The sequence below is a fragment of the Ctenopharyngodon idella genome, chromosome 13, assembly GCF_019924925.1.
Source record: "Ctenopharyngodon idella isolate HZGC_01 chromosome 13, HZGC01, whole genome shotgun sequence".
Classification (NCBI taxonomy): domain Eukaryota; kingdom Metazoa; phylum Chordata; class Actinopteri; order Cypriniformes; family Xenocyprididae; genus Ctenopharyngodon; species Ctenopharyngodon idella.
In genome coordinates, this window is record NC_067232.1 from 7,537,745 (window position 1) to 7,561,969 (window position 24,225).

The 24,225-nt window shown below is 37.1% G+C and overlaps 1 protein-coding gene across 1 annotated transcript; it reads right to left on the reverse strand.

Annotated features, from left to right (window-relative positions):
• Positions 1-1,490: 1,490 nt before the first annotated feature.
• On the reverse strand, positions 1,491-17,391 carry si:dkey-191g9.5 (rap1 GTPase-GDP dissociation stimulator 1-B). Its single transcript, XM_051917977.1, has 14 exons — positions 16,983-17,391; positions 14,388-14,492; positions 12,938-13,060; positions 11,128-11,253; positions 10,260-10,388; positions 9,385-9,510; positions 9,061-9,204; positions 8,748-8,879; positions 8,504-8,638; positions 7,258-7,383; positions 5,211-5,350; positions 5,002-5,128; positions 4,121-4,249; positions 1,491-2,946 (listed from the first exon to the last, which is right to left on the reverse strand). Exons 1-14 carry the CDS (start codon positions 16,993-16,995, stop codon positions 2,819-2,821), a joined length of 1,683 nt encoding a protein of 560 aa, XP_051773937.1. The 5' UTR covers positions 16,996-17,391; the 3' UTR covers positions 1,491-2,818.
• Between the last annotated feature and the right edge of the window lie 6,834 nt (positions 17,392-24,225).

Here is a 24,225-nt window from a genome sequence, read left to right on the forward strand (position 1 = left end):
ATCCGCAATGAAAGCATTCCTTCTGGTCAAAGTAGTGTTTCAATTGTCTCCATCTAGTGGTCATGTAGAGGACTTCCGCTTTATGGGACTTTAATGACAATGTTCACAAATGATTCACCAAAAAGACAGTGACAAGAATGGAGAGTGATAACATTTTTATTTTTAAACTTTCTACATCATCCATGTATAACTAATAATTTATCATGTTATTTCAAATAGTCATATAATTATGAGACAATATTAGTGTAATATTGTATAATAGTATATAGTGTATATACACTGCCCAGCCAAAAAAAAAAAAGAAAAAAAAAGTTGTTTGGATTTTAATAGGCAAATACTTAAGAGTCTATGGATGGATCATTATTACAGTGATTATTATGTTTCTAGCATGTTATATGTTTGGCAAAGGTTCTTTAAAAAACCCTAAAAGATGGAGTATGTAGCTTTTCATTTCTTAAACAACTATGTATTACGATGCATCATGGCCATATTCCAGGATGACAATGTCAAGATTCATCAGGCTAAAATTGTGAAAGAATTGTTGGGAGGGAGCATGAAGAATCATTTTCACACATGAATTGGCACTGACCTTAACCTCAGTGTAAGTTTTTGGGATGTGCTGGAGGAGACTTTACAGAATGCTCACCTCTTGCATTGTCAATACAAGATCTTGACCAAAAAATGATGCACCTCTCGATGGAAATAAATGTTGTGATGTTATTTCCATCAAGAGGTGCATCAGTTTTCTTGTATTGACACTGCAAGAGGTGAGCACTCTGTAAAGTCTACTCCAGCACATCCCAAAGACTTTCGATGAAATTAAGGTCTGGACTCAGAGGTGCCAATGTGTGAAAATGTTTCTTCATGCTCTCTGAACCATTCCAATTTTAACCCTGGTGAATCTTGACATTGTCATCCTGAAATATAGCCATTATGTGTCTTCCTACGTGGCTGTTTAAGAAATGAAAAGCTACACACTCCATCTTTAAGGGTTCAAAGAACTGTTGCCAAACATATAACATGCTAGAAACATAATAATCACTGTAATAATGATCCATTCATAGATTCTTAAGTATGTGTCTATTAAAATCCAAACAGCGACTTTTTGCAGTTTGCAGCATTTGAAAAGTGGGGTCGGTAAAAGTTTTTTTTTCTTTAAATGTTTGTGAAAGAAGTCTCTTATGCTCATCAAGGCTGCATTTATTTGATCAAAAATACTGTAAAAACAGTGATATTGTGAAATATTTTTTACAATTTTAAATAACTGTTTTCTATTTTATTATATTTTAAAGTGTAACTTTTTACTCCAGTTTTCAGTGACATATGGTCCTTTAGCTCAAGAATCTTATTATTATCATTGTTAAAATTGTGTGTGTGTGTGTGTGTGTATATATATATATATATATATATATATATATATATACATATGTAATTTTTTTTTTTCATGGCTGTTTCCTGTCTAAACATCATGATATAAATAAAACCACGCATTCTCTGCTGTATTTCCACTTTATTGCCAGAAACAAGCTGTTCTGGTGAACCGTACATTTTACACACAAAAATAGTCTATTTACTTAAAAATGTGAATCAACACCCATTAGCGCAGCAGCTAAGAAGGACGGATGGATATTGTGCTATTTATCAAGCTGTGAAAAGCCTGGTGATCTTCAATTCTGCATGAAGCCTTCTAATTGGCCATATCCCGGCAACCTCACACATTCAGCTTGTTAAATCTGAAAAGTCTGTCATTGCCCTCAGGCCATTTGTCTCAGGGAAATATACAGGCCGCATACTCATAGACACAGTTCAAAACATTACTTCCTCTGACACAGTAGTCACTAAAATGTTCTGTTTTGTCGACTGTCTGACCTTGACCAAAACGGAGCGAGTTTTTAAGACATGAATACAAAGATGCAAACACAACAATAGCATTTACACAACACTGGTAGAGGTATCAATGACGATTGCTTTTTTTATTTAGACTTAGGAAGCTCAAGAACTGTTCTTGATATGTTTCTGGCTATTGCTTTCACGATATGGAGATTCAGGTTTGTGCTCATGGCTAGCTAGAAATAAATGATCAACATGATCAAAGAATCTGCATTAAAAAGCCCTACAGAAGAAAACTAAAGTAGTAAGGCCAGCTATGATATGAAAATAGATGTTACAACCTGAAACATACTCTTTTCTAACCCTTTTTTTCCTTTCCACATTTTATAACTTTAAGATGAAATATCAATCAGTAGTGTTAACATACTCTGATAAAAGAAACCACAAGACAAATATAACACTACTCATATTAACAGCAGTGTAGTACATTGGTGTGCAACATAAAATTAAATGTTATTAATTCATTTCCATGGACAGACAGCAAGCTCATAGATAGATACAGCTGCTTTGCTAGATCTAGTGCTCTTACAATGGAAGTCCATGGAGAATATAATTGCATGTTTGTATGCAGATATTTACGAAGTTATTTTCCACTGAACACTCCTCATGAATTTAGAGTTGTTTCTGTTTCTTGTTTAGGAGGGCAGCAGGTTCATTACTGATGTCTGATGGATAGACTGTCTCCCAAGTGTTCCTGTCCCTGGGATAGCTGACAACAAATGACATCTATCATGGACAAACTGACTTCTTCTTACTTTAGATGATGAAATCGCACCAACTTTCACCAAAGTGGTTGGGGTAAATTTATATTGCTTTGGTCTGACTATATGCCAAGCTAGATGGTGTAACTTTTTTTGTTTTACTGTCCTTATGGGAACGAACTGTCTAAAAATATCCCCTTAAGGATGACTATACAAGATATGCAAGTCTAGGCAGTTTCAGAAAGAACAGCCATCACCGTGTCGGCTTGCTTAGCCAGCTTTGTGCTGGTGTGATTGGACAGTTTGGACAGGGTATCCCTCAGGTTTAGAGATGTTATCTGCTCCCTTAAAATGCCTGTAGGAGAGAAAGAGAAGGCAAATGATGAGAAGAGGTAAATAGGAAGATACAGTTTAGTTCAAAACAGGGCTTTCTATATTGTATGCCTGTTGTAAAACCCAATAACAAAAAAAATCAGTTAGGTAGAGACATATAAGTACCTATGAGGAATAAGAGATAACAACGTATCTTAGAAGGACCATATAGATAGCATATGTAAAAAGACAATGTGGAGAATATACTTCCTTCGCCATCTCAGGTCTTTTGGAGCGAGAACAGATTATTTTATTATTTTTTATGTCTGTGATTATGAGTGTCCTACAGTATTGTAATTCCATATGGTATATGAGCCTGTCTGTTAGTTTAAAAACAAAGTTGTTGAATCAATTAAAAATTTGTTCGAAAATTGTAGTTCAGCCTCTTGAAAAAGTCTATGAATTTTCCTATTATAAAAATCTCTTAAAGGGATAGTTCACCCCAAAATGAAAATTCTGTCATCATTTACTAACCCTCAGGCTGTTCCAAACCTGTAAAATTTCTTTGTTCTGCTGAACAGAAAGGAAGATATTTTGAAGAATGTGAGAAACTGAACAGTTCTGGGGCACCATTGACTTCCATAGTATTTGTTTTCCTACTATGGAAGTCAATGGTGCCCCAAAGCAGCCTGGTTACAAACTTTATTCAAAATATCTTCCTTTGTGTTTAGCAGAACAAAGAAATGTATACAGATTTGAAACAACTTGGGAGTGAGTAAATAATGACAGTATTTTCATTTTTTGGGGTGAACTATCCCTTTAAGTTTGGCCAGTGTTGCTAAAACATTATTTTGTACATCAAGCTGTGTTGGAATTGAAGAGGGTACATAATAAATCAAACATACAGTAATAGCAACTATGTGTCTCTGTTATTTTGTTTCTATGAGATTGTATTGTTGATTGTACTGTATTGTATTGTGGACTGGTGATTGTCAGGGTTTGGGGATTTATGGGTAATTATTGTGAATGAGCATACTGTCACGCAAGAAAGATTTTAGACTCTGGTCTGACTTATATTACATCAATCAGTCAATCAATCTTCATATCTTGTAATTTCAATCTTCACAGAGATTATTAGAGCTATACTCTAATACAGGACTCTGACACTGAGTTCAATCTTTGCCCTTTCCACAATGTGTTCATTTTGCGGTACTGACTGGAGTTGGCAAGGCTGCAGATGAGGCCTAAAGCACTGAATTTGACCTCCACGGCCACAACAGGGTCATCTAGCATCTTCTGTAAGGTGGGAAGGAGATCTGCATCCAGAAATGGTTCTTGTACCGCCTCTGCACAGAAGAGAAAGTGGCATGTACCAAGATTAGAGATGGTATGTATGAGAGCACCATGTAATACAAAGAGTTCAGTGAACAGCCCACAAGCAAAAAGGCCAATTCACACTGGACAGAGAGACGGCGACCAATGTGGACAATCGCCTGATTACAGTACATCACTTCTCAGACATCCCACAACCCGACAAACAGAGATTCAACATGTTCAATTGGCAAAAACAAGCGCCGACCAAAGCTGACAGATGCCGACAGGGGTAACACACTGACCTGACAAAACCTGATAATGTGTCTGTCAGTGCAGTGTGAATTGGCCTAAAGACTGTCAAGGCCTGTTCACACCAAGGATGATAACTATAAATATATAGTTTTAAAAATAATTCTAAATGTAAAAGAATAGCAGAGCCCAAACCACAACTATTACGATATCATTGGATTCACTTTCAGAACAATTTTTCCAGCTGTTAGTATTGGAGTAAACTGTCAAAATAAAATGTGATATTTTCCATTTTGAATCTATAAATCATTCATGCATCGTTTTATTGTATAGGGAACAGTGAACGTGGGTAAAGGGGAGATTTCGAGTACAGTAGAAGTATGGAATGTTAGACTCTTCATGCAGGGGGAGGGGCTGTTAGACTCAAATGTTGGATGACAAAATAACCTCTTAAAATGTATACACTAGTATGAATAGTGCATAATATAAGTGCATAGTGTATAGTATGTCATTTGGGACAAAACCATAGTCTTACCAATGTCTATTGCAGAGGCAATGGCCAAAGCAACTAAAGCCTCATTCTGCATGATGACATGCTCACTGGTTGCCATTGAGATGAGATGTTGGACTCCATCTGCTTTAATGACAGTTTGGATGACTTCCTTTAAAGACAAGAGAGGGTGATATTTTAGATAAACAGCCCAATGACTACAGTTACACATACTGTGTGTGTCTAAAACTCACAGGGTTTCGGCTGTGTCTTATGAGAGCTGCTAAAAGGCGATTGGCCTCGCCTCTGACACCAGCGTGATCTTTATTCTCGCACCACTCCATGACTCGTGCTAACAGAGCTTCATCCTTCCCTAAAACTGAAGCTGCTTCCTCTATGAGAAGGGGGGGGTACAGTAGAAATGAAGAGAGAAAACATACCAAAAATAATTGTCAATACATTTATTGAGACATTACAAATTTACGAGAGATACTGTGGGAGCACTTTAAGGTTTGTTTACCTCCATATTTAGTTACTCAGATCACTTTTGTCAAGGGAGATAATCACTGGAGTGCAGACAATAAATTAGTGTGTCAAAGCCCTTGCAGGCCTATTGTCTGCATACTGAGGTGTCTAAGGGCTCCCTCTAAAATAACACACTTTACTGAAGGGCTGGAAATTACAGCCTCTATGTTCCCTACATTTGAACAACAGTTTAAAGTTGTAAGAAGAATTGTTAATGCATCAGCCATTATAGTCATTTGGCAGGTAATTGTATAGTTTAACAAAGCTTTTGTCTAAAAATTACATCCTGTCCGTTGTCATGTCCTCCTCTTCAACGGCCGAATTAATGTACTTTTTTACTACCACCAGGACTGTCATACTTATTCGGTCGTCAGTTTACATTGTATGCATTTAAGAGTCATTTTTCTCAAAAGTGACATTGCATTCAATATATCAAACCCCTGACCTTTGTCTAACGTTCTGGCAAGGTACACTCTCAGTTTTGAACAAACATTATTCCAGTTATAGAAGTTATAGAACGTTTGTTTAAAAATATCTGATCTTTAATAATGTTTTCAAAATGTTAACAAAAATATTAATTATACATTGTTCATTGAATGTTTTTTTCTGAAATGTTTAACCTTTTTTGAATGTTATTTAAGAGAACATTAAAAAGTAAAATGTTCCTAAATTGTTTGCAAAATTATAAATGTTCCTAGATAACCAAGAAAAAATGTTTTTAAAACATTTAAACAACTGAACGTTCAGAGAACATTCAGAAATAACGTTTTCATAACTTAATGGGAATGTTAGCAAAACATTTTTTAGAACAGATTTTTGTTAGCTGGGACCATACAATGTTTAAACTACAGGAATGTTTTAAAGGGGTGGTTGATTATAATTTCACTTTTTTAACTTTAGTTAGTGTGTAACATTGCTGTTAGAGCATAAACAACATCTGAAAAGTTACAACGCTCAAAGTTCAATGCAAAGGGAGATATATTTTTTAAAGATTTCTGTTTAAGGACTACAACAAATGGCTGGTAGGGACTACAAAAAGCTTGTTCTCGGGTTAGTGACATCAGTAACCCTAAAATTTACATAAACCATGCCCCCGAGAACACGCAACAAAGGGGGCCAGGCTATGTTGGGCTGATTTAGAGAAGAGGAATAGTTGTTGTAGAAGAGTGTTGTTACCAGCCTTCATTTTACGCCGGACTGCTTCACAAACGAGGGCCGATTCAATGCTGAATTTGCACAAAAGATTAACATGACGGAACATGCTAGTCGATGAGTTGAATTAACTCCACAGCAACTACACTAACCATTTATCCACGTATTCAGAAACGTCCAGATGCATTCTATAAGTTGTAACTTCTTCCTGAGTCTCTTCATCAGTGTCTGACTTCAGTTTGAACAATGTAAGGCTGAACACCGTTACTGACAATCGTCATTTTGGCTGCGTGAGATTCTCCTGCTTTGTTGTTGTTGAGCAACCGAAGCGCGAGCTGTTAAAGCTCCGCCCTCTTCTGGAAAGCGGGTCTGAGGAGCAGCTCATTTGCATTTAAAGGGACACACACAAACAGCGTGTTTTTGCTCACACCCAAATAGGGGCAAATTTGACAAGCTATAATAAATTATCTGTGGGGTATTTTGAGCTGAAACTTAACAGACACATTCTGGGGACACCAGAGACTAAAAAAGGGGCATTATAGGTCCCCTTTAACCAACTGCAAACTAGTCTATTTAATCTGTGACCCAAAAATTCACATATATACAGTTTTCTTTACTCATTACCTTGGCCGTCCACCATCATGCGCAAAGTGCCCAACAGTTTAAACTGGACTGGGGGCATGTCAGAGCGCAGAAGGGTCCTGATCCTTTCCGTGACTCCATCCTCCAACATACGCACCTTATTGGAGGCTACATCAAAGGAACAGAGAGAGAAAGATGAGATGACAGAGCAAAGCTGAAACTTAGACTGATTGTGGTAGCTGGATAAGGCAAGACTTACTTCCACATACTTCCCCAGTTGTTTTGTACTACAAGTTTTCTAAAATGTTATGTTTAAATATGGAAATGTGGTATTATCTATTTAAATATGCACTAATTTGCATAAATGTCCAGGACAAAAGTCTGAGCATTAGATAAGGCCAGGTTCAAAATTATTTTATATTGTTGACATTAGTTAAAGTATTTTACTACGGAGCCCCACACATGACATGCAAGAAAAGAATTAAATTGTGCGCATGATTTACTAATTCTTTCCCTCGATTTACTAAATTGTGCGCACAACCTACTAAATCGTTCCCTCGATTTACTAAATTGTGCGCACAATTTACTAAAACGTGCGCTCGATTTACTATTTAGTTCCCTCGATTTATAAATCATGCGCATGATTTATAAATCGAGGGAATGAAATAGTAAATCGTGTGCACGTTTTAGTAAATCGAGGAAGCGAATTAAATCGTGTGCACGATTTAGTCTACTATTTTCTTCCTGCATGTCATGTCCAGGGCTCCGTATTTTACAGGGAGGATTTTGGATAATTTTTTTCATAAAATGTTAACAGGTTGAAAAAAAATATGTCACCATGTTTTTATATATGAACAAAATATAAGATATATGAACAAGAAAAACCTGTATTCTGAAGGTTGAACCTGCAAAACCTTCAGAATATAGATAGGAATAAAACTGGAAAGTTTGTATTTAAGAGCTACTGAAGTGGAGATTTCTGGCTTTGTGTATGAGAAAAAAACTAATTCTGAGAAAACTGCCTTTAAACATATGTATTGTAACTGAAATTTACAGACGCAAATAGATAAAGTGTAATAATACAAACACTTAAATGTGTATTTTGGATGTTTTCTTTCCACCAGTCTGAAACAACATCCCATGCTTGGGATCAATGTCCAAAACGCACTGCCGTTCAGCCATGCTGCTCTTTTCAGGAAACTCAAAAATGATTCTCAAATACTGTATGTATTTACAGAAAGCATCTTGATTATATTGAATTATATGGAAAAGAACAGAACTGAAGAACCTGGAATGGCGAGATTTCTAAGTGCACTGAGGCCAGCGTGCTGCACAGATACATCTCCCTCTGATACATGTTGCTCCAACAGGTCCAGAATATGAGGAACAACTCCTAATTCCAACATCTTCACACAGTTGCTGTCTAAGAGCAAAAAAGAAAGGCAACTATTCTTATAAATCTGATACACTTGAGAAAGTTGGAGTGATTCACACAAAACCCTCACTCAAAAATCCATAATTCATCTCCTCACCATTTCTGGCAAAGTTAGCAATGGCCAGAGCTCCTGACAACTGCAGCTCAGTGTTTGATGACTGCAGCCAGGAGAGAACATCCTGATACACCATCCCTGTTCCTTCCCCAAAACACTTCTGCATTGATTCATCTGTAACGGAAAGCAGATGCTAGAAAAGGCCTAAATTAAATAAAGGATGCTGAATTAAATAAATCACTCATCCATCCATTTTGGTTAATAAAGCAAGCTATATAAACTAAAACAGAATAGCACTGCATTGTTGACATATTTCATGACACAACCGTGGTGGTGAAGTAATGAAGAGCCATACCTCCCAATAGGAGGGACACTATGAGGTTTGAAGCCACTTTAATGCTGCAGAGGTCATGTGTGTCAGAGCCACCCTGAAGAGTTCGAATCATTTCAGAGAGAGCCTCGGGCACGCCTGCTTCCACAAACTGCAGTTTCAGAGCATCTATGAGACATGAACATGCAGTCATACAGAGATTTGCAAGGACACACACAAGTCCATTTTTAGTTCACTTCTAGTGACTGCAGCATTAGACAGATCATATTTCAACCAAAGTACGCAAATCAACTAATGTTTTGTATGATCCAGGCTCACGTATGGACCTGGTTTGAATATGCGGCTCACCACTCTCTCCTAGTGACCCAAGAACCTCTAGTATGAGATGCCGGCGTTCTGCATCCGGTGCCCGCTTCAACTGATAAGTCAAAACCTCCGCCACACCCACTTCTGCCAGAGCCTCTCGTGCAGCATCTAAACACAGTGACATACCTCACAATTAATCACTAGATCTTATAATATAGATGTTAGAGATATTATGAGGAACAAATACCTGAACAAGTCTGTAAATAAGAGTAATTGAGAAAGGGATGGCTATAAAAATAGTGTTATGGATGCACAATATATTATTGGCGTGTTCATTTTCCCTATTTTTAAGTTTAAATGAACTTTGTCCTCATTTAACATTCACTTAAAGCTCATCTTAAGTTAATGAATAAGTGAAAAATGTAATGACACTTTAGAAATTTTTAAAATGAATATCCATGTATCATACTGTATATTATTATGTTGTGATGCTTAAATTCACCTGTATTTTAGATCTTTAGAGATTTATTTTTAATTTATTCCAACAAAACAATATATTTTAGTATTTAAACATTGGTCATTTATCGGTTATGCAAAAAATATTATAATCTAAACATAATTAATAATAATAATAATAATAATAACATAAAAATTATAGCCCAGAATATCAACACTGATAGATAGATAGATAGATAGATAGATAGATAGATAGATAGATAGACAGACCAGAATTTTAGGCCATGTAGTCTAATGGCTATGAAAATAAATAATAATAATAAAAAACATTAGTATTGCCAGAATTAAAAAAAAACAAAAAAAAAAACAGTGTATCCCTACTAAGTGTGACAATGTCCAGTCAGCCAGTGATTTTATTATGTATGATTTTAGAGCTTCCCTGCTCTCTATTTTTGTCTTACCCACATCAGCAAGGTTGCAGAGTGCCAGCAGGCAGACATTTACCAGCGGGTCATTCTCAGGATACTGCTGCATTATGGCCACCAGCCTAGGGATTACTCCATTCTCCACCAGCTGCGTCTGCTGAGCAGCTGAGAGAGAGAGACATGGGGCGGATGGGTGAGTGGGCACACAGGGACAGACAGCCAAGAGAGGAATGGGCATTGAGAGCTATAGAAGATGTGAGAATTATCATAGAGAGAAGAGCACAGAGAATGAATGGTGATTTATTCTATTCTGAATGTGTGTAATGAATGCTCAGCATGAACAGGTTGTCGCAAGCCAAGCTTCAACAAAACAAGAGCAGAATATACATTATATTTAAAGCATTTTGTTAGCTAGGACATTTTTACTTTTTGACTAATCACAAACTGCATAACCAACCTGGGGAACAGCAATAAGCAGCCTTTTGAATATGAAATTCAACATAGACCTGGAGTTTTAGAAGAAACTTCTGTTTCAGTACAAAGGCAGAGAAAACTAGGCCAGGAGATGTTGACAAAAGAGAAAGTCAATCCAAGGACTTAGAAAATATCAAAGAATCCCTCCACACAAGACGTCTTTATACCAGATGCGGATCACCGAACCATAATACCAGGAGGACTACAGGTTCAAGAAGTTGAAGGATACATGATCAAGATCCTGGCATTTATAATTCAAATAAAACTCTGTGGTAAGAATGAAAACTGTGTTAGAACCGAAGCAAAGAAGCTGAATGGAATTGTGGGACCAACTGGAGACACATCAAGAACACTTCGAACGTACCCAAGCAGCCCTGATTTCAAATGGTCAACCGTTAATTCAGAGACTTGCAGGAACAGTTTCACTCACCATTTTCAAAGCAGATCCGTCCAATTGCACGGCCCGTGTGCAGCAGCTGGTCCTGGTCTGTGCTTTTCAGTAAAGGCACTAATGCGGTCACCAGGCCTGCTTCAATACACCGCTCCCTCACAGCAGCTAACACACAAACACACACAAACATCACGTTTTACATAATGGTGGAAACCTCACATCGCTTTCTATTAAACTTCTTATTCTATTAAGCTTAATAGAATTACTAACACACTAACATACTTGAGGTGGAAATTATTACCCTAATCTTACCCATCACAAACAACTTTTGGCATTAAAAAGACAGATTCCAAAAGGAGGGTTTTGTCATAGAAGAACCATTTTGGGTTCCCCAAAGAACATTTTAGTGAACAATTCTTAGAATTTGAAGAACTCTTTTCCACTACAAATAATGTATTATCAACTACAGAAACTTTCGGCCCTCTGAACACTTTTATATATATATATATTTTTTTTTTACTGAAAGTCATGAAAATTAACAACACAGTATCATTTCCAGCACAATCTCAGTTAAGTGGTGTTAATGACAGTAATTCAAGTGATATTTTAAACTTTTTTTGTAATAAATTTACAGACTTCTTTATCTTGCTAAAGCTAATTTCATAGCTAGCATTTTATGTACCCTAAATATAATTAAACAATATTTTCATAATTGTTACATCATTTGACAAAATTACTGCTTTGTGAGAAATGACACATAATAAAAATATTCTGTTCACAAGTGATATTTACCTTGATTTCTTTTTGTTTCCTTCATATAAAAACATTCATTCATGCTTTTATCCAAGTGACTTACAAATGTCAACAATATTCATAGTATATTTCAACTTAAGCTTTTCACTGACTTCACGTTTACAAAAAACTTTGGTCAAAATGGTTCATTGTGGTGTAAATGACATCACAACTGAAAAACAAAAATCTGTCCCTCATTTCACACAATGCATATTGAAATGGTTTATGTTTATTTCACACTTTGTTTAGATTATCATAGTTTTTAATGTAATCATTTATATTTTAATGACAGATGATGAATATGGGTAACCAAACAGTTGATGGACCCCATTGACTTCTGTTGTATGGAAAAAAAAATACTATGGAAGTCAATTGGGCCCTTCAACTGTTTGGTTACCAATATTCTTCAAAATATCTTCTTTTGTGTTCAGCAGAAGAAAGAAACTCATACAGGATTGGAACATCTTGAGGGTGAGTAAATAATGACAGAAATTTCATTTTTGGGTGAACTATCCCTTTAATGTTAGTTAATAAAAATACATTTGTTCATTGTTTATGTTAGTTCACAGTGCATTAACTAATGCTAACTAATACAACGTTTGAATTTAATAATGTATTAGTAAATGTAGAAATTAACACTAAAGCTGGGGACACACTTAATGACTAACTGAAACATTCTAAGACTGAGCTTAACACACAAAGACTGTTTCCTTCAAATGAAGCAGATTGAAATACTTAAACATGGAATTTAAACACAGACTGAACGCATGATCAGTCGTAAGTATCAAATTACATTCACAATCGGCCATACAATAGTTAAGTGTGTCCCTGGCTTAAGATTAATAAATGCTGTAGAAGTATTGTCTATCATTAGTTCATGTTAACGAATGTAGTCAATTAATAATGTTATCAAACAAAACCTTATTTTTAAGTGTTACCATAAAGTCAAAAGTAGTAATAAATGAAGGATAAAAGCTTGTAAGAATGTGGTAACTAAATGGCTAAAGTTGATGAAACACCAATGTAACTAACAGACTCTAATATAAATCTCATTTACCTTCTCTGGCCATTTCTGCCACCAGTAAGGTGACCTGAGAGGTGAGGGGACTCTTCTTCCTCAGGACTTGAGTCAGAATGGGCAGAACACCACTGGACACTATTTTCTCTGCTGTTCCTTTCTCTGGGGATAGAAATAGATTTGATTATTTTCTTTGCATGTTTGTAATGTCTATATAATGTCTAATACACACAAACATATATGTATAGGGCAAATAAATAAATATGCATGTGTGTGTTTATTTGGGTCAAATACTTTACAGGCATGTGTTCTGTTTTTGCAGACTGGATATTATCAGGGTTTTTGTGTTTGTTTTGGTTCTGGGTGGATTTTGCCTGTGTTTAGTTCCTGTGTTTCTGTTAGTTACCCTGGTTATTCACTGTTTGATCATCGTTTGCACCTGATGTTCATTTGGTTTATTAGTTTGGTCTGTGTATTTAAGCCCTGTGTTTCTTTCTTTCTTTTTACTGATGTCAAATCAATTTCAAACCACACCTTCTTTCTGACTTCCTCATCCTGTTGCTTCACTTTTTCTTTTATGTCCCCCCTCAGGTTTTGTTCTGTGCACTTCAGAGATGCACTGACAGCGAGGCTGAGTAATACGCTCAAATTCAAAGTGGTAGACGAGTATCTGCCCCAGAGACAGAGATGCTAACAGGAGGAAATCTGTCATTAAAGCATGTTCTCCTAAAAAAAATATATCCACAAGGGCCACGGTGGCAGGTCAAGCTGTCAGAGGAAGCCTAGCTGCTATGGTAACATCTACTTTGTGTTCTTTTGCGGGGGCTGCTGTTCCATTTTTAGATTTTAGCATTTGTGATCCGAAAGCACAAGGCATGTGCCAAGAAGGGCCAGCTGGTGCAAACTAATTTGTGAGAATGAGCAGAAGATGGGAGTGAAGTGGAGAAAAGAAGAGAAAGATTAATGAGATTAACCCTTTCTCTCCTTCGCCTTCCCTCTCTCCCTCTCTCAAATGTAAATGCGGATTACTTGTCTCCTACTTGTGCCCCAAATCTGCTAGCAGGAAGATAAGCTGACCCTCTGCTGCCCCCTACATTGGATTGTCTTCCCACACACACACACACACACACACACACACACACGCACACGCACACGCACACACGCACACACACACACACACGCACACACACACACGACTTCACGAAGGCAGAGGCAAATTGCAGCTCACAGCATGAGTGTGTAATGAGTGCGACGCTAAATGATGCCCTCACTCAGTAGGGCATCTGGCAACAACATACGTCACTTTCACATGTGATCATGGCTTTTTACATGCTCTCGTATGGATCATGGTACCAGGATTGGATGTTGCAATAGATATACATATAGGTATGGATGAAAAGATGGATTTATGGATTGCTGGGGTGACAAATACACAGAGATTTATAAATAGATTGAGGGGTAGTTAATGAGCACATTGGTGTAAACTCACTCTTCTCTAATAGGAGGGTAAGCAGAACATCCAGATGAGGCTTCAGCTCCTCCTCCACCAGCTCTGTGCTCACAGTGATGGCTTTCAGGGCCTCGCTGAGAGAATCTGAAACACAATCATGAGTGTCACCGCATCACGAACACCACCGCACAACATTTCAAAATAACAAGCAGATATAATAGTGTCTCTGAGACATTTTTCATGATGATTCATAACCATCTCAGTTATACTACAGATATACTTGAGTTTATCCATGAATTCAGTGAATTTCCCAAGCACATTATCATACAAAAATATAATGAAGTAAACTGAATGTCTGTATTATGATATTAGCATTAGCATTAAAACATTAACCCTCCCTACCCCTCAACCTAACCACAACTTGTGCCTAAAGTCAGGATTTAGACCATACCATAGTACTGAGACTGCTTTTATTAGAGTTACAAATGATTTGCTCTTATCATCCAATCGTGGCTGTATCTCTCTGTTAGTGTTACTGGATCTTAGTGCTGCATTTGACAGTATTGACTACAATATTCTTTTGGATAGACTTGAAAATTATGTTGGCATTAGTGGAATTGCATTGGCATGGTTCAAATCATACTTATCTGACCGTTATCAGTTTGTAGCAGTAAACAAAAAGATGTCATACCGATCACAAGTTCAGTGTGAAGTACTGCAAGGCTCAGTACTAGGACCGTTGCTTTTCACTCTGTACATGCTACCCTTGGGAGATATCATTAGGAAGCATGGCATTGGTTTTCACTGCTACGCTGATGATACTCAGCTGTATATTTCTTCACGCTCTGATGAAACTTACCAATTGACAAAATTAACCATCTCAGTTATACTATATATTGAGTTTATCCATGAATTCAGTGAATTTCTCATGCACATTATCATACAAAAATATAATGAAGTAAACTGAATGTCTGTATTATGATATTAGCATTAGCATCAAAACATTTCACCTCAACCTAACCACAACTTGTGCCTAAAGTCAGGATTTAGACCGTACCAAAGTACTGAGACTGCTCTTAGAGTTACAAATGATTTGCTTTTATCATCCAATCATGGCTGTATCTCTCTTGAAAATTATGTTGGCATTAGTGGAATTGCATTTGGCATGGTTCAAATCATACTTATCTAACTGTTATCAGTTTGTAGCTGTAAACAAAGAGATGTCATACCAATCACAAGTTCAGTGTGGGGTACCGCAAGGCTCAGTACTAGGACCGTTGCTTTTCACTCTGTACATGCTACCCTTGGGAGATATCATTAGGAAGCATGGCGTTAATTTTCACTGCTACACTGATGATACTCAGCTCTACATTTCTTCGCGCCCTAACAAAACTTTCCAATTCACAAAATTAACCATCTCAGTTATACTGTAGATATAGTTGAGTTTATCCATGAATTCAGTGAATTTCTCATGCACATTATAATACAAAAATATAAGGAAGTAAACTGAATGCCTGCATTATGATATTAGGAATTTATATTTATTATTAAGATGGCATTGGTTATTTATATGTGCATGCTCATTCCCCCCTATATTTTAATCTTTAAGCTCACTTAAATTTAATCTTTAAAAATACTAATAATTTAATAACACTGTTACATTCATTTGTAATAATAATAATCTGTATCTTCCCAATTAAATGTAATTTTAGCATAATTTAAATATTTAGCATAAATAAATATTAAATTTTCATACGGTACATCATCATTTTAAAAAAGTATGTGCATGGATAAACTATTTAAACAATATACACAGTAATGTTCCATAAAAAAATTAATGAATGGTCAATTTTGATTTCATGACTAAAGACCAAATCAAGATGCCTGTGGACAAACATGTCAATGTGATTTAATTTCAATCTGATGTGACATTCTTCATTCCATGAACATTTGTATGTATACATACGTGTGTGTGTGTGTGTGTGTGTGTGTGTGTGTGTGTGTGTGTGAGTGTGTGTATCAGATAAAACCACCACAAATTTTCTAACATAGTATGCACTATAATACATTAAATGTCAAACACTATCTGCAGATGCACACTTTGATGGTCACAGGAAGCACACAGGGCCAGAAAGAGAGACAGATACGATTCTGTATCTCTTCTGTAAGTAATCACCCTGATAATCCCTGGTAAGCAGAGTGAAAATAGACATAGAGGAGGGCTATCATATACTTTCTCTTCCCCAAACTCCTTGTGATCCATTCATAGGCACAATAGATATGTCCTGCAATATCAGCCCTCTCCATTATAGGTGTAAAGGGCAGGGATGGAAAGCAGCAGTGCGTATGAGAGCTGGGCGGGGTTGAGGATACCCCCGGGGCTCTCATTAACTCTGGGTGTCTGGCTCCCAGCATGCCCTTATTTTAACACCCACACACTGAGGATACACCTCTCAAGCAATGGGGCTCGGCTCACCTGGAGGGTTAATCACAATTCGATTGCTCTGAACCTAAGAAAGTGTGACCTTTAGAGGCAGAAGGTGTATGTGTTCCAAGTTATACCTCGCATTATGGTTAAAAACTTGCAGCAGAATCACAAATAGGATTTACAGAGAAGAGATCTGAATCACTTACCTATGTCTGCCATGACCACAGGTCCTCTGAATCTCCCTCCGAGCCTCCGTGCTTGTCTCGGCGGTGTGTGGTTAGAGAGGCAGCCCTCCTCGAGGCAGGATGGACGGCTCCAGCCCTAAGATTGCCTGTAGTCAGTGAAGCAGCCTAGCCTCTCCTCTCCTCTGCTCCACTCTTCACCCTTCCCGTTTGTGCTGAACACACATGCGTATTCCTTCGGTCCCTCGCTGTCATTCACTCCCTCACTTTCACTCTGCGCCTCTCAGTGACGCTGCATCCACTTTGGCTAATTCGCATGCCCTATTATTTCAGTGTGTGTGTGTGTGTCTCTCTCGCCGATGCAATCCTCCCTGCCCCGGTCCTCAGCTCTCTGGCAGTATTCTTGCTGCCTCTCCCTCCTTCCCTCCCTCCTCATAATACACTCTAAATCCTAAAGCTGCTCAAAGCTCATCAGCTGACAATTAGCCTGAGGAAGACACTGAGGCTGACACACAACCCTCTGTGCTTTGCATTGCAGTTCTACCCCTCCATCTTTGGGTATTATTACAGAGCACACGTGAAATTTGAACACTGGGATCTATGTCCCAGGGGGTCTGGCAGCTATTTATCAAGATATTAGCGGCTGTCTCAGTGGGGGAGACTCATTTAAAGGGACAGTTCACACAAAAAATGAATTTCTTCATAATTTAATGTCATTCAAAAAACCCACTGTCACCTAGCAAAATGTCCAAGTTTTTTCTTTATAATTAAAGTAGATGGGGCTCAGGGATGGCTGTGCATGGACATTCTGCCTGCGGTGGCTGCCTTTTTTTTTCTCACAAAAAGGAAAGTCATAAGGGTTTGGAACTGCATGAGGGTAAAGGACTGGTCACACAGAGAATAATAATATGTCCACACCAATGGACGATAACATTCTGTTTATTATAAGCACTCTACAGTTATGTCATCTACTGCATTAAATGCTTGAGTGCTTGGATGGATGGATTCTGATTGGCCATCAGTCGTTTAGAAGCTGGAAAATTTTTTACAATATTGTTCCTTAGTCGCTATAATTTTGCCAAGTAAGGCATGTTCCTGGATCAACATTTTTGGTTGATCCTAGAAAAACATTAACCCTATCCCTATATCCCTAAACCTAACCACAATTTATGCCTAAAATCAGAGGGAAATGATAGGTGACTAACGGCTCATTTCCACCGAGCGGTACGGTACAGTATAGTACAGTTATTCCGTTTCTATTGTCAGATGTTGTGAATGTTACCAAAATACCGAACCGTACCGTACCACTTTTCGGGACCCTTACTTTTAAAAGACGCGTTTTTGGTGGGGCTCCCCTGGTAAAATTCACATTTGGACTAAATATCATATTATTTGGGTTGATTCAACCGGCGGACATGAAAAACAACCTGCAGCAACAGTGTAAAAGTAGCCCAATTCCGCGGGAAAACCGCAGACTTGGCAACACTGAACACCTAAAGGGTGGAGCTAGGCTCACTGCAGAACGTTGATTGGTTGACAGAGAATCGTCACTTGCACATGCTACAAGGGGAATGACAACACAAGAGGCGCCATTTTTTAAATATACAGTTGAAACACAATAAAAGCTTAGTTCTTGTGACAAACAGCCACATGCCGTGTCGTTATCATTATAGTTGTGGTGTGGTCTTCCATATTCTTAGAATGATTATTAAAGCTACACTATGTAACTTTGGCCCTCTAGCAGTTCTAGCAGCATAAAACTACAGGTTACTTGTGGAGGAACATTGTTTTGGTAATTAGGTTAGTTGTGCTTCGCTCTGCTATTCTGTGTGGGTGAATGTGCTGGCTTGAGGCACACCGTTGTACCCATGGTTACAGGTAAACGCCAAATCTAAATAACAACATCAAAACTCCCCCAATAACGAAAGACAGATGAATATTCGAAAAATCTCTTACATCAGATACATTAAAACAGTGTAAGCTATTATAACTTGCCTTGGCTATTTATATGCAAATCGACCAAAGCAGTAAGAGACTGGCATTGTTTAGAGATTGGCATTGATACCATTGTTGGCATTGTTAGCTCCGCAGCAGACTTCTACCCAACAGTCAAAGCGGCATTACGTCATGAAAATGTGGACTCAGAGGAAGACCACTAAGGCTTAGGGTGCGGTTTGGGACAGGGCTTTCCACTGCATATAATAGTAGCCTTGTTTCTTTTATTTACGGATATGATGTAAATGCATCATGGACGAATGACATTATTTTATAGTCCCTCATGTGAACAGTCCTTGTGTAAATTATGACAGAATATTCATTTTCTGGTGAACTGTCTCTTTAAATTTTGCCATGGACCTGTGAAATGTATCTGTGAGTGTTAATTGGCAGTAATAAAATATTATTGCGAAGGGAAATCACATCTGAATCAAATTACAATGGATGACCCTTAGGACAAATGACACAAATGATCTTACGACTACAAGGAGAGGGTTTACATTTAATTATGAAGCTTTAACCCAGCAGAATGAAAACAGATGTTCAATATTATCTGTGTTGAGGGACAACAATAATATTCCTTGTCTATAGTAAAGGTTCCTCTCTGTATAACTATTATTTCCTTATTTTAATGACCCCCTGTGGTGAAAATCAGGTTTTTAATGTTGTTTATGTCTACGTATGTGGTGTTTTTAATATGCTTTAAGACAAACCATGTGCAAATTCATCAGTCAACACCTATGAGTCAACACCATTGCTGAGTATTTTCTCCATAAAAACTGCAGTGAACCAAAGACAGTCTCAAAAACGTGGTTTGAAATCGCCCTTGTTCTCTATGTCACAAATATATTGTAACCAATCCTGTTAACGTGAGGGGCGGGCTTTAGCATATCATTAACTATGCTGCGAAACAGGGTTATCCAGGTTATCCCGGTATGTTTTTCTGTTGAGAAGAAAAATCATGTAGATTTAGCAATATAGCGGGTGAATTATGTATATGATGTATATTAATATGTTATGATGAATTATATGCCTTTCTCCACTGACATTCTAAGTTGTTCAAAGCATTTCTAAGGATGCTGATTTTTAGAAGGCAGCTATCTGAGATGGCGAACGAGAACATGACTTTTGTAGGCTAACATTAGAAACACATTAGGGCTGTAACTAACGATTATTTTGGTAATCGAGTAATCGTTCGATTATTCTAACAATTCCTCGAGTAATCGCACCAGATTGTATAACTAATGTTCTTTATGCATTATAAAAAATGCCTGCAGAGGGCGCCAGTGGCCTGACGATTGTTTTTACACTATAAACGCGATCTAATCCTTGTTTAATATTGGCTTACAACATTTATTTCAACTGTCCAATTAATCTTTAATATTTGGCCATTTCTTTACGACAGAAATGCTACAACTACTGTAATTTCTTGAACAAGAAACATGTGGACTTAAACGAGGGCTTAAACTTATATTTTGAAATCGCGACGAGCAGTTAGCACAGTAGAAACATACTGTATAATGTATTCTGCGTTTGCTAAAGTTTATAGATGACTTACCTTACAAATCTGATTAAATGTCGCATATTGCTGTCAGCATCCTACCTCCTGTAGTTTGTCTCCGTGCCTCTAGAGGTCCCCTGTGTTCCCCTCTGCCTTAGTTCTTCCACATGGGTCCTTGTTAGCATTATCCAGGTCACCTGTGCCTTGTTTCTCCTAGGGTATTTTAGTTGTTTTTTCCCCTTGTTCCTCACTTGGTTTTTGAGTCTTGGCTGCGTGCTTCCTGCTTTGTTTCTCGAAGTCCTTCCAAGCTATCTCAAGTAAGGTGTTCTGAGTTATTTGGTTTAATGTTCTCTAGTTTTGTTTTCTCCCCTCGTGGAGTTTTTATTTTCCCATGTGGTTTTTCCATTATCTCTTATGTTATTAATACTTCTGTCTGAGAAGAACTTTTGTTGGATTTTTGCTTGAAAATTAATTTTTTTTTTTTTAAATTGAATCTACATTGCCTGGAGTTCTGCCTTGAGTGTTTCGTTTGGATCCAACATTAGTCTCTGTGGCCTTGTGGCAGATATCTCAACCACCACACCAGAGACCCGAGTTCTAGCCCGGCTTGTGACAATTGCGTTTCCAGATGAACATTAAAAGCAATCCAAACTCACAGCTTATGCAGAGATGGAGTTTAAAACGCGCCACTCGTGTAAATAACAAGCTGCATTTAAGTTTCTGTGAATGGAGCTGCATGAGACGCACGTGGATAACCTGGATATGTAAATAATTACAGCGCATATTAAACCTGCAGCACATGCATTTAATTAATTCACAGCCTTTGTAAAGTCACAATAGCATTATGCTTTATTATGATTTTTAAACGGGTTTAATATCGTGTAGTCTTAGAAAAAGGTGTCTAATAATGCGATTCATGGATTCTCGTCCGTGGAAAGCGCCACTTCCGGTATTTCACCGGTTACTCGACACGGGCAAATTGAAATCGAGGATTTTTTAAAATCGAGTATTCGAATTTAATCGAGGAATTGTTAAAGCCCTACAACACATTAGCTGTTTGATAACGTAGTCAAGCCAATTGCTAATTGTATCGATTGCTGTTATGTGTCCGACATAGAGAGCAATACATAAAAACCCATTACCATTCTGATACAATGACTTGTAGACGAGCCTAATTCACTCTTCTACTTCTTCTGAATCAGTTTCTGGTTCAAGCATATATGGCTGAATTTAACCAGTATTTTCAATTGCCATCATGTAGCGTTTAGCTACTACAGTAAAGCTGACCGAGTGGATCAGGTATTCTGAGCTTGTGTGATTGGGTGGAGGCAGGGACTAATTTGCATATTCATGTTTCCACATATACTAAATGAAGCCAGGTGTAGAGTTAAACTCAAGCTATTTTGAGGTTTGAAGAAATTACTTTCACAGGAAAAAAACATTTTAATATGTAATTTTGGTGATTAAAGATTTAAGTTTTAAGAGATAAAATTATTGACTACAGTGGGACTTTAATGTAGGCCCAACCTGCAAAGCCATGACTTGAATGGGAATGTAACATTAGAATAGCAAGCATCATCAGCAGAGGGCAGCAACAATCATAGCAATCTAGCAGTAATATAGAAAACATCTCAAAATAACAAAACCAAGTCTAATAGACTGTTATTTTCTCTGGTACCCTGTTATATTTATTATTTTAGATGACATAATACTTTGATTTACCATGGTACAGAATGATTACCATATCAATGGTGTATACAAAGAATATCATAGTGTTAGGATGGTACACATCCATAATAAGATGTTAGTTCCATATGGTACTTTTATTACTGTTATGTATTTACTTAAAAATGTAAAAACCAAAACAGCCTTTATTGTATCTTTTACACAGAAATGTGTGGCTGCGCCCCAGCGTGTGCTTCAATTCAGGCCAACAAAGACTCACAGAGTCATTTGTTCAGTCATTTCCATCTAATGGTTTGTAGCAGCAGGTGGCAGTATGAGGCCATCAATAAGTGGAGAAGAAAATTTGTTGAAAATTTGGGGTTGATAGGTCTAAAAGAGTAAAACGAAATTGCAAGTTGTCATGAAGGTGATGCAAATAGTTGCATGACAATAGCCATTTAATTCAGGTATATTTGCTTGTATTAAGCTTTTATAATATAATATAATATAATATTTTAGAAATTATTATTTCACTAAAACATGCATACACGAGACTCCAGAGCCTCATGATGGTAGTATTCAATGCACTAGAATATCATTAGTGTCAAAGGCCTCTACAGACACATGTTTGTGCTCAGTGAATGATTTGAAATTGCTCTTATATCGACCTCTAACCCGAAACCAAGCAGACAAAACATGACAGCAGGAAATAAGGTTCACATCTGCTTTAACAAAGGGTCTACTGACACTCTTACTGAGACCTTTCCTGCTAATAAATCTGAGTCAGGAGATCAAGGGTTAGGGCAAAAAGTCAAATGTCACTATAAACATCCATTCTGACCTAAATTCATGAGTAGAGGCATTCACTTCTTGTGTTGTTTCACCACTATTGGCCAGTTCAAGAACAACACATCTCCATAGGACAATACTGTCAATATTGACAGTATATACACCATTCAAAGTTTAGGGTCAGTAAGAAATTTTTTTAAGAAATTAAAACTTTTATTCAGCAGGAACACATCAAATTGATCAAAAGTGACATTGAAGACTTTTATAATATATGTCATTTATAATGACAACAGTTTTATATTTCAAATAAATGCTGTTCATTTGAACTTTCTATTCATTAAAGAATCCAAAGAATTAATCACAGTTTCCACAAAATATTAAGCAGTGCAACTGTTTTCAGCATTGATAATAAAAAAATGTTTCTGGAGCAGCAAATCAGCATATTAAAATGATTTCTGAAGGATCATGTGACACTGAAGACTGGAATAATGATGCTGAAAATTCAGCTTTGCCATCACAGGAATAAATTGCATTTTAAAATATATTTAAAAAGATAACAGTTATTTTAAATTGCAATAATATTTCAGAATATTAATATCTTTACTGTATTGGTGATCAAATAAATGCCGCCTTGATGAGCATAAGAGACCTCTTTTAAAAAACATAAAAATGTAGTGAATGAATGGTAATGTATATTAACAAATTTTTTGAAATATAGAAGAAAAAGTCAATTAGTTATTCCTCTAACAACATTTATACAAGCTGATTTATTATGACAACATTTAAGTTACCCACCAGACTATCATCATGGTAAATTAAAGCGATCATACGGGGAATACAATTAAAGCCACCAAGGAACGTTTGCTATTTTTTACGATAATGTCACATTTATAAGCTCATAGACATGAAAGTTCACGTAAAGTCTTACATATTACATATTGGCCATAATGATATCCAATAGCAATAATTAATTAATTCATTAAAACAAATAAATAATACCAATCACTGATGCAAGAGCCTTGCAATACCGTGGAGGAACAAAGTCAAAAGATGCATGGCGGAGGTGAAGTAATTGCTCTACAGAATCCACTGCTGACCAGACAGACTTCATTAGCTAATGGATCTGCCTTGCATTAATCAATTCACAATTCCAGACAGTCCTCAGAGAGACCAGACTGTCTCCATTCTCTTTTTCTGGTTCTCTCTCTCTCTCTCTCTCTCTTACAAACATAGACACGCTTTTGTCCTATGTCATTTTCGTCTATTCCCCACGGACATACCCTCAATATCTTCTCAGTCACATATTGTCTCACAACG